General features: G+C 30.9%; 1 protein-coding gene across 2 annotated transcripts in view; it reads left to right on the top strand.

Annotated features, from left to right (window-relative positions):
• LOC106467547 (NCK-interacting protein with SH3 domain-like) overlaps window positions 1–11,969 on the top strand; it is a 34,648-nt gene continuing 22,679 nt past the window's right edge. The window contains exons 1-4 of one of the 2 annotated variants that reach the window (XM_022395745.1): window positions 1–334; window positions 5,157–5,254; window positions 8,233–8,333; window positions 9,632–9,870. In XM_022395745.1, coding sequence (XP_022251453.1) covers window positions 119–334; window positions 5,157–5,254; window positions 8,233–8,333; window positions 9,632–9,870 — 654 coding nt within the window. In that variant the 5' untranslated portion in view covers window positions 1–118. Of the gene's footprint in view, window positions 335–5,156; window positions 5,255–8,232; window positions 8,334–9,628; window positions 9,871–11,969 lie in introns of both variants that reach the window. The other variant, XM_013927909.2, reaches the window with a different exon arrangement.

Raw genomic sequence — 11,969 nt, 5'->3', positions numbered from 1 at the left:
TAAGTAACTTTGCGCTTAACAACGAACAAACATCAGTATTTACAAATCTCATTATTAATGACGTATAATACTAACTGTTCTAAAGAATGCTAGATGGCAGGCTAATGTGTCACCCGCAATGGCACATGATTTGGACTGTGAGTTTGATACGGTATTATACGAAGCTTTATATTCATTAAAGAGCAATGACAGTAGAATTTTGAGTTTCAAAGAAGGTGAACATTTTAGGGTTGTAGATACTTCGGTAACAGAGCAGGATTCAAACTGGATACGTGTTGTAAATCGAAATGGAATTTCAGGGTTTGTGCCAACAGCTTACGTTACGGAAAAGAAGGTAACTAATAAGTTATTAATTTTGGTGAGACTTATTTTTAATTCACTAAGAGATGTATAGTGATTATACTAAGTAATATTAGCTAGTAATGACCGTATTAAAAATAAGGCACAATTATCTGGTTTTCGTATTAACAAGAGGTTTGTGGACCTGTTAATATGATAATCATGCAGAATTTTAATTTTAAGGTGTGATTTGTTGCAGGTGGAAAAAAGAGAGGATACTAAGTCAGTACGTGAATTTGAAAAAAAAGAAGAAAAAAGCACTATTGCATTAGTTAAAAGATTAAGTTAAATACATACTGAATGTCAAGGGTAAACGATCTATTTTTGTTACTGTGTTGATGGCTTTGAGTTTGAAGTTTAAAGTGAAGTAAATGGATAAAAATAGAACAGAAGAAAGTGAAAATAAACTTTACTATAGATCAGTGATTAATGTAACATTATATTTCAATGAGACGGAAAATAGTATTTAACTTTAAGTTTAACTGATGTTTCTTTACTGGCTGTTTAGGTTTCCAAAAAGAAGACTAAAGTATAGACTATAGTAGCATCTCTACTAAGCACATTGTATACAGAAAGCTATTGCAGATAGATCTTTTGGTCAATTCCATAGCTCTTAAGGTCATCTGGGTATTTAACACAAGTCATTAAGAATATAACCAGTGCCAAGAGACATAAGAAATGCAGTTAAAATAAGCTTCAACTTTGTTAAACTTCTGATTTCAAACCAGTCTTTTTTATGGCCAAGAAATTTACTCTGTAGAAGTTTCTCAACCTTTTATAAGTTGGCTGCTTTAACAAAAATAGGATTTAATTAAGGAAAATTCCTCCCTACCTCTAAAGGAACAGGCATGCAAGACTAGGCTAAGGACTATATTAATTTGATACTTTATGGGAAATGTATTATGATGTTCCCTTGTAGTTTCAAGCATCCCTTTGTATGGTAATTTACCACTACAGAGCTGTACATCAGAGGCTGAAAAATTAGACTTTGAAAATAGTTATTAAATAATGTAATCACTTTGATAAACTTAGTAGATTTGTGGCTTAAAAAAAAGAAGTTTATGTACTTAGTCTTCTGAATAAGTAAAAACATGAGTGGAAAATGTTTTTAGCACTACAATCACATTTCTTTCTATGTAATGAGGTTCCTTTGAATTATAATGATCTCTGCTATTCATATTACACATTTTTCAGTTACATAAGCATGAATACTCTTTCATGAGCTGAGAGTTTTTCATTCTTCCTTTCCTAATTCACATTAGTCTTCTTTAACTTCAGAATTCATTTTGCATGTACTAGTATTATTCTCTTATGCTCAGCATGTTTTTTTATTTAATAACAGAAATCCTCTATTTATACATTTATGTGATGTAATAGTTTTAGGTGGATTGCATGATTTTAGAAGAAATTCATTGTTTTTGATTCTCATTTGGATTAGCCACTTGGTCTTAAATGACACAGTAATGAGGTTGTAAATTCTAATGTGTAATGAACTTTTTAAGTCAAATCTAGTAATCTGAAGTTGTCATGAGAGGTACAAAATTAATAAATGTGTTGGAATGTTTGTTTAAATATGATTTGTATATACATGATTACATTTATTACTTCAAGTCATTCACTTGTGTCACTAATGTTTCTACCATGTTTTATGGTGATTGGCTTTTGGAATGGGTTGCCTTCAGATGTTGTAGAGGCAGTAAATTTAAGTGATTTTATGAAAAAGCTTGATAAGTATACGAGTAAAATGAGCTGGGTTTAAAATTTTTTAGTCACTTGTGTCACTAATGTTTCTACCATGTTTTATTATATTTTGAACAATATTTTAAAGGACAACAATCTTTAATCCATTGACTGCTGATGTACCATACACTCTGCCTCCGGCCCATTGAATGAGAGTGTGCCATAAATGGTGTACAGCTTGCAAAAATTCTGTGCATGCTTAGAGCAGCCACAGTCAATGGGTTAATTGGAAATTTCATAAAGAGGTACTGCTATGTTAAATTATGATCCAGACTGTGTTTTTATGTTTAGGCTTATTGGTAATAAACAATAGTTAGTGACTGATACACTTTCTTACAATTGCTGACACCTGTAAATATTTAATCAACATCCATTTTTCACCATTCATTACCTCCGTCAGTTTCTTAAAACATAGAACAGTAAATAAAGAAGTAAATCAAACAGTTATCTCTTCTAGTTATGACATTTGTACTCCTTTCCTGCTTGTCGTAGGCTGCTAAGCCTTATAAAATCTTGCACATGGAGGATGTGAAACGAATAATTTTTTTAGGTTTTATATATACATTTGAAATAACCAAAAAATCATAAATTACTATACTGATACCATAGAATTCCACTACAATTAATCAAGCTTAATAACTAAATGCATTAAATGTTAAAAGCGATGTAATCAAATAGAAATTTGAGAAAACAAAAGTATAAAAACTTATACCATGAACAATGGCTAATGCGAAATAGATGTTTTAATAAGGAAAAATTTGATTTGAGGTAAGATGAAAAAAAAAACCCAGTAAGATTTGTTCCACTGCTATGCTGTCATTTGTAAGGGCAGTAATTGGAGAACAATGAATTACTACACGAGTAAACACTTGGTTGAGCAAAACCCTTGAAAAAAATGTATTTCAATGATTTTTTTTTCACCAGAATTACAAAATAATATAAGCATTTTCTCCTTTTTATTTTCTTAATTTTGTTTCTGTTTTTCCTTTTTCAAACAATAGTTCCTCTATGCTAATTTCATTTAAAACCTATATTGTAATATATTCTAGGAAATCACCAGACTTTTACATGTATATACGTTTAAGTTATTAAGTGGATGTATTTACTTTGCTACATAGTACAAGAGATGGGGGGGATAAATGTCAGTAAAAGCGTAATTTTGGCCAATAGGATTGAATAAAAATTTGCACAAATATTGTGTTAGATGTATCTTATATAACATATGATGTGTTATATCCTTACCATTTCATAACATCCATGATGGTGGATGGCCACTTACTTGTTCATATATGTTGTATTATACGAGTAATTTTATGTTTTTCCTTATTGTAACACTGTAAACAAGTGGATGAAATGATTCATTTTGGTATGCCAAATACATGTAAGTAACCCTAGCAGAAATTAATGGGCTGTAATACTGATTGTATTGTTGTGTGTGACTTGTATGGTATTAGGGACCCCTTAACCAACAGATATCTATCTACCCGTAAGGAAGTTGTTGCATAACCAAAAAAAATATTTTAAAAATTGAACCCAGTAGTAATTCTGTGGCTACTAAGAACACATTTTCTTTGTTAATTGATGTTTTAAATAGGTAAAGAAGAGTTATATATTTGTTAAAATAGATTCTGTAATATCGGTTCATATGATGATAAGTGAAGGCTGACTATACCATAGAATGTGAAAGCAAAATAACAGTGTGTGCATGGGTGGGCTAAGGATCAGATGGGAGTGGGGCTAAAGTTTTCTACAGAGCCTATTATGATCATGATTAAAGACTTAGGTTAAAAAAAAACTCAAACTTAATAATTTGTCTTTTTTGAGTTCAAGTCTGGGGCTAAAGTCCCAATACCCCCTTAATCTGCTTCTGAGTATGTGTTGCCTGTGTGTGTGTTACATGATGTTTATTTGAAACTAACGTTAATTAATATAGTTTACCCAGTGATTCAACAAATCTACAGTGCCATCCTTTAGTCGTGTACATCACAGTCATCAGCAGAATCTCAGTCCTGAAACACTGCCTCAAAATTGTGTTATTTGTGTTTGTGTGGTGTTGGAATGCATGTTTCTTAGTACTGGTGAAAGTATTTGTTCTTTAAAAGTGGTGCAACACAAACACAGAATCCATATGTTTTTGATCTTGGACAACACTGAATATACCAACTGCATATTGGTGATCAACCGGTGCTGTGTCATAAAATTTACGGAATCAGATCCCTGACGCCACATTTCATTACTTGAATTTGATTCATAGCAGATAATTATTAAGTTTATGATGAAACAGTACATAACTTTCTGAGAGATTTTCCTGAGTATATGACTTCACTTATTTTCTACTGTGCCTCACCAACACCACAAATATCTTGCACATTCAGAGTTTCAGGAGGCCAAACACAGAGTAGAATTTAATAAATAGAGGACTAATCCAGTGTTGTATTCCCATGACCTGCTATGTTAAAGCAAAGTATTATGTCAGCATGATGTGTAGAATATGGCTTTTACTACGATAAACATATTTAAGATTACCTACAGTTGTTGCCACTTTTCTGTCAATTGTCTTGTGCTGCCATTTAAGGTCCCTAATGGTATCCATCCTTTACAAAATGTGAGTTACATCTAAGAATCCTATACTCTTATTGTTAAACTTCAGGTATTTTATACCTGTAGGTCAAAATGTGATTGGAATGTAGAATTAATGATTTAACCTTTTTTTTTTACACACACTTTAAATTTTTTAAAATAATTTCTTTACGTATAAACTACCAATCTCAATTTTTAAGAGATAAAATACAATGACTATTGAAAAAGCTAAAGTTTGGTTATTATCTGATTTATGCAGTCAAACGCATTGTATTTGCTGTTGTGGATAGATACTTATTGTTATTGAATAAAACATCCTGTTGTCTTGTTACATTCACAGACTATAGGTAGTTAGAAAAAGCATGTGGATACACAAAATAATTTCCTTGCTATTTTATATCTAGTAAGATACAGTGAAATATTTCAGTAATTACTTTAAAAATGGTGGATAAAGTATTTGACAGGAATTCATATTGATTATTTTGGGTTAATATTAGGTCCAAACAACTGAGTTCCTGTCATGGCTGGAAAGAGCAATATCGGCAATTCATCAATCTGGTTCTTCAAGCAGGGAACCTCAGCGAGGATCTTTAAGGTAAAATGTTGACTTACATGGAAAGGTTTTAAGGAATTAATTTATATACAACTGTTTTTAATGTCAAGAATAGATTGTGGAGGGGATTGGCCAGCCACAGCCTTGAGGATGGATACCGCCCTACAACAATCTTTATCTGTCGCACAACATGTTTTAAAGTTTCTAATTTAATCCATCCTAAATAAGCCACTAACACTTATCAGAAGTAGTATCCATTAAATTAATCTACCTTTTGGTAAGTGTTATTGTCATGTATGCTGACATCATGACATCATCTGGTTATGTTTCCAAAGTCATGGTGATTTTCAATTTCATTTATGAGGTCTACTTGTTTCACAAGAACATAATAAAACACTAGTTGACAGAAAGCCATGTGACTCATCAAAGCCACCCAAAAAGAAACCACCTCAACCTATATAAAACCCCTTGTGATCATGACAATATCAAAATTAAACTTAGAATATTTTCTGTTGGCACACACACCACATTACCTGGTAAGTTATCACACAAGTTAATAGCTTTAAAACAGATAAAAATTTAACTTTATTACTATCTTGGACCTTGACTTCCATAAATTATACTTGCTTGCTCTAATGTTCAGAATTTCATCTCCAACCTTATCCTTCCAAAAAGAATCTGCTCATGGGCACCAAAACCCTAACAATTTTTAGTATACAAGTTATAAATACAACTTGTATAATCTAAATTTTTTTAATTATTGGATTTTTATACTTTAATCCATATATTCTATAAGGATCAAAACTTTTTATTTATAAATAATAACTTTTACTTTTTATAAATAATAATGTTCAATATTTATTAATATTTCACAGGAAATTGTTTTAGTAAAATATACACATTATAAATTTTAATTTTTGTGCCATCAAATGGTGTTATATTTTATTAATATTATTCTGTTTAGTGTGGTTGCATATATTCCTCCCAGTATCAAAATTCCGTATTGAAATACTGACTATATCAATGAGAAATAAAGAATTCCTAATGCCTAGACTCTAAAATTTTCAAAAAATAGATTGATATCAAAATAAATTTTAGAAATTTTTCCAGCTTAAATTTTTATCAATTTGCAAGACAAAATATGCTATAACATTCATTTAACATTAATATTTGATATGATACTGTATCAAATGACTTCTCTAAATCCAATAAGGATTTCTTTTATAGTGATATAAAGATTTATATTTGTGTGAAATTTAAAGTTTCCTCCTCAGTACTTCTCTAAATCCATATTGATTTTTTAGAGAAAAAATTGTTTATCTTGAAATCTAGTCAACCTGTTTTTCACTATTTTTTCTGATATTTTAGGAAACACTGATACTAATTTAACTGGTCTATAATGTACACAATTATTCCTATTACATTTTTTGTATATTAGAATTACTACAGCCTTTTTTCAGTTTTACTGGAAAAGTTCCTATTGTAGTCGATGAATTACATATATAAACCAATGATAATGTGATTTATAGACTTTTACTATTCTCACTGTAATTCCATGATTTATGTCAAAAGTAATAAGAGATAACTGGCCGATATCAAATTAAAATTGTAATATAAGAAGTAGACATTGTTAATTTGAAGAATCATAAGAAATGTTTTCAGTTGCCGAGTTATAATTTCATGCTATTGTTTTTTTAGGTCATTTTTACATAGCTAAGCATCAAATGTTGGAAAATGGGAGGCATTAAAAATTTATTTTTTCAGTCAATTACTTCAGTGATTTTGAAACCATGCCCTTAACCCCCTATCATCCATAGAAGGGTTTTTTTTCTATTACCATACTAATAATGCTTTAACCACAACAAACCAGGCACGAGGCACCTGGATGGCTAGACTTCTGATTTTTTACAGTCATAATTATAGTTTTCATTTCCTCATTACCTATACGAAATAAATACTTGGAATTATTGTTTGTTTTTATATTAAATGATTAACATGACTATTCATCAGTTTGTTTCATAATTTTTGTGTGCTATATTTATAAAATATTTATTAAGTTTATTTGTTAAATTTCTGCCATTATTGAGTTTTGAATCCATATAAATTTTGAGTGTAGGACATAGAGAGTATACATGTTACCTACAAACCTTGCCCCCCAATTAAGGGGAATATACTCAGACTTCTAGAAGGAACAAAAAAAATTGCTTTTATGAATTAGAATAATGCTACATTTTTCTCTCAACTAAAAGTAGAAACCTGTAATACGTAGTTCTTTGTTTGTTAAGCCCAAGAGATCATGAGTACTATCATGTGTCAACACTGCACATGCCATTAAATTTAACTTGCAGAACATGAAAGGTTAAGACAAATCAAAGTTCGGTGACATCTAACACTAACTTTCTGAAACAAATTAACAAGATTTGTTTTACAGCGTTAGTTTAGTTTTTGATGCATGCATATCGCCTATCTAAGGAAACTGGACTCAACTATGGTGATGTGGACAATAATGAGCTTTATAAGGCACACTTCTGATGGAGTAGTTTAAAACACAGTTCTGATGAGGTAATTCTAAAGTAGGGTTATAACTTTGGATTTAAAAAGTTGGTTGCTATATGCTCTACAAGAACTTACCCTGTAGCTTTTCTTGTTTAAATATTTCACATTGGTTTCTACACTGGTTCATTTCTAATGTGACTAGTATGTTAGTCTGTAATGAAAAGTATACCATCTCTGCTGAAATTTAAGGGGGGACAGTCTCCAATAAATGTCCCCTCTATTCTCCATATAAATTACACTTCTTTTCTAAATTACCGTGCTGGTGGAGTTGTTTCAAATGATTCAAAGATTCTTTTCTGAGGAAGCTATTTTTTAAGGTCTAGTTCTGAAAGCATAATTATGGGTTTTCTTTAGAGATGAGTATTAGGTTGACACTAAATTTCATTTGATGTTATTGAAATATATGTATGGTAAATAATTTAATAGTGCTTGTCGTATAATATAAATGTTGTTTAATTCACCAGGATGTTAGTAGATTTGCGATCATCACTTCTAAGTCATTTGGGAAACAAGGTATCTGAATTACCTGATGCCGAACCTGTTCATCAAACAACATTTCAAGATGGTATGTTCACTTAAAATGCATTTATATATTTGTAATTAACATATTACGATTTATCAGATAATTTCAAGGTATCAGAATTACCTCATTGAAACTTTTTTCCACATAAAAACTAATACAATTTATTATAAATTTCTTTACTATCACATCTCAATCAATAACTTCAGTTTTTGTATATAATTTATCTTGTACAGAATTTTGTACTTTTTAAAAATATTTGCACACATACTTATGCCAAATTGTATAATGTTATTAGTCAGTAAACGTGAAGTAAAATCGTATTTTACAAGAAAAATGCTTACAGATCATTATTTGTCAACTTGCTAATACATTAGGTTGGTTGTGATTAATGGTAAAAATAATAAAAATTGGTCTGTGATGAAGTGCTTTGTTTTATAACAAGATTTCTGCTGTTTTAAAGTTTCTGAGAATCCTGGAAAAAAATAATGTTTGTTTGTATCATATCACAGTAATTGAAAGAAATTCTATGGAAAGTTCGTGGTTTTTGTGTTGTTTAGTGAAAAGTTATTGAGAAAAACTTTGTTTTTTGTATTGTTTAATTATTGAAGTAAAGTTCAGATTTGTATGTCATGTAATGGAAAATTATTGAAAGTTCGTGGTTTTTGTATTGTTTAGTGAAAAGTTATTGGAGAAAAACTTTGTTTTTTGTATTGTTTAATAGAAAGTTATTGAAGTAAAGTTCAGATATGTATGTCATGTAATGGAAAATTATTGAAAGTTCGTGGTTTTTGTATTGTTTAGTGAAAAGTTTATGGTTTTTGTACCTTGTAATGGAGAGTTATTGAGAGAAAGCTCATGGTTATATAAAGAATACGTTAAGCTGACACATTTAGTGAATACGGTGAAGAAACTGGTAGCTAAAATCAATTACTATGTCGGGAAAAAGTAACAATATTTCTTCATTTCTTTTATTTTTAAATCTGCATTTAGAAAGTGAGATCATTAAATAAAATATTCTCTTTGTTAGGAATTTTATGGAAGTGTAAGCATAATTATGCTGAAATTGCTTCAAAAACATTTGTGTTGTATTTTAATGAGTTTCAACTTTGATTTCAACAGCTATCTAAGAGAAAAGATAATTCCTTTCCTTTTGAAAACTAATTGTGTTGCTAGAAAATGTTTCTTTTAGGACTGTTACAAAGAGCCATTTAACAAGCAATGGAAGTTAAATTTTGCATATTATTTCTTTTTCTTTATAACAAAGGAGCTGTTTAATGTTTTGAGCTTTTGTATTTCAAATGGAAAAATAACTCAAAATTCTTTTCTTATTTTTCTAGTAGCTAGTAACACAGCCAGAGTTATTGTTCACACTGCAGATACACAGACTGGTGAACACGAAGAACCTTTGCCTGAAAAGAATATTTGTGGTCCAGAACTGTTAGTAAAATTGGTGGAAGAAGTGAGAAGGAGAACTGATCTTAGTCACCAACAGTCAAAAAATGCTGTTTCTGTTGTCTTGGAAATTATGAAGGACTATCATCCTGATTTGAAGAAAATGTTAGCAGGCCTAACAGATAACGTATGTACTATTGTGTATGGTAAGAATGGCTAAAATTTTTGGTTGCTCAGAAAATATAACACTTGCTAGTATATAGTTCTATGAAGACTAACAAATGATTTTTTTCTAATAAATTATACCTATGTTACTCTCCGTTTTTATCGATTTTGGGCTATTTCTGGGCCATCCATTAAAAAAAAAAAGATTGGATAACTGCTGATGAAAGTAAGTTACTTACATGTAAGTTGAGTTGATACTATGTGGTAATCTGGGGGGGTTGCACCACCTTTTCTCAACAGATCAGCTGCCGTGCAGGTAGTAGAAGAATTCCTTTACTGATGTTACCAGTGCCTTGCATTTGGCTATATACTGTCCTATTGATTTTTCATTTTTTGCTTTTACTAGCTACTCCATATGATACATTATTTCCCTGCAGTCTCTCTTCCCTCAATGAAGACTTTTCATGGTTGCTGCTTTCACCTTATTGGTGTGAATGATAGCATACCAATAGAGTTGTTCTGGATTTTATGAAGGGGGTTCTCTTCCAAGCTTGTCAGTGTCCTCATTTAGCTTTACACCTGCATGGCCTGGCACTTGCATCAAGATGATGGTCTTACTATGCAGTCGCTTTGTTTTCTGCCACCTGTCTGGGGACCAACTACTCTGAATTTAATGCAGTACTACCTGTGAGTTAGTTGAAAATATTATGTAGGGTGGCACTGTCTACTTGCAGTTCATTGCTTTCAGCAATCCAGAGAAGAGCTTTAATACTCCATCCTTATGCAGAGGAGTAAAATTGGACAACTACAAACTCTTGCAGCTTTGAGTAAGATTCAAAATATATTTCATTAATTAAGTTTTTATGTAAGTAATCATAATAACCATCATATTACCGACTTGTTTACATACTGCGTTACGTTGAGCAATTTTTATGTTTATGCTTGTTACAAAACTCAGTGTAAAGAGCTGTTCAAAAGAAGTTTGGTTAAAATCATTCACTTTCTTTATAAAATGTGAAAAATTAATTAACAAGATTAATTGTAATATTGACAGTATTTTTTGTTATACTTTTATGTGACTCATACATTACACAGGCCTGTGATGGTTTTATTGTTTTGAAATTTTTACATGTTTTTCAGTAATTCCTGTATGCTGAATCTGAAAATGATATCAATTTTTCTCCATGTTCAGATTTTTCACAAAATGGTGCATGTACTCTTACATAAGTGAATCATTTTCATTAAAATTGGGTCACATTTTGTTATGCTAAAATGTTGACAGCCATTGGCTATAGATTTCTCTAGACTAATCGGGATGCGAGAGTCTTATCGATCATTCTAGAACCCACGAGAAACACACCGCTAGTATATAAACAGTTGACAGGCCACATGATGTGTCATATCTTGATAGTATTTGTTTGTGCATGCACTTTGACATTATTATTTTTTCTTTTCAATATTATTTATTCATCACTATGGCAACAAGAGGTTGTGTAAATGACCCAAACACATTCTTTTATATTTGTGGTAAATTTATTGTAAAGAAACAAAGGCAAAACATCACAGAATTCATCAAAAAAGCATATTATGCATATTTTGGAATAAAACTTGGGTATCAAGACAAATCATGGGCTCCACACAAAGTTTGCACTGTTTGTGTCAGAGTTGACTAAAGGTAAGAAAAAATCAAAAATTCTTTGCCATTTGGAATTCCAATGGTCTGGCATGAGCCTTGAAACCATGGAGATGACTGCTATATATAAATTTTTGCTCATATAACGTGCAAGGCTACAACATTAGAAATATAAAGGAAAATTCTTATCCGAACCTTCAATCTGCTATAAGACCTGTTGCTCATAGATCTGATTAACCTGTACCTACTCCAACAGGACACTCTTGATACAGTGTCATTTGTTTCTGAATCTTATGTCAATAGAAATGATGATAGGGGTTGTTTTCAGCCTGAAACGTTTGGTGAACCACAACTTTTCAGACAAGGCGAACTTACCGTATTTTTCGGAATATAAGACGCACTCTTATTTTGAAGACAAAGTTTTTGGGGGGAAAGCTACAGTCACATTTGAAGGATTTTTATTGAACAAAAATTCAATTTGATACTTT

The sequence above is a fragment of the Limulus polyphemus genome, unplaced genomic scaffold (genome assembly GCF_000517525.1).
Source record: "Limulus polyphemus unplaced genomic scaffold, Limulus_polyphemus-2.1.2 Scaffold2656, whole genome shotgun sequence".
Lineage (NCBI taxonomy): Eukaryota > Metazoa > Arthropoda > Merostomata > Xiphosura > Limulidae > Limulus > Limulus polyphemus.
This window is presented reverse-complemented; position numbering and strand designations above follow the sequence as displayed.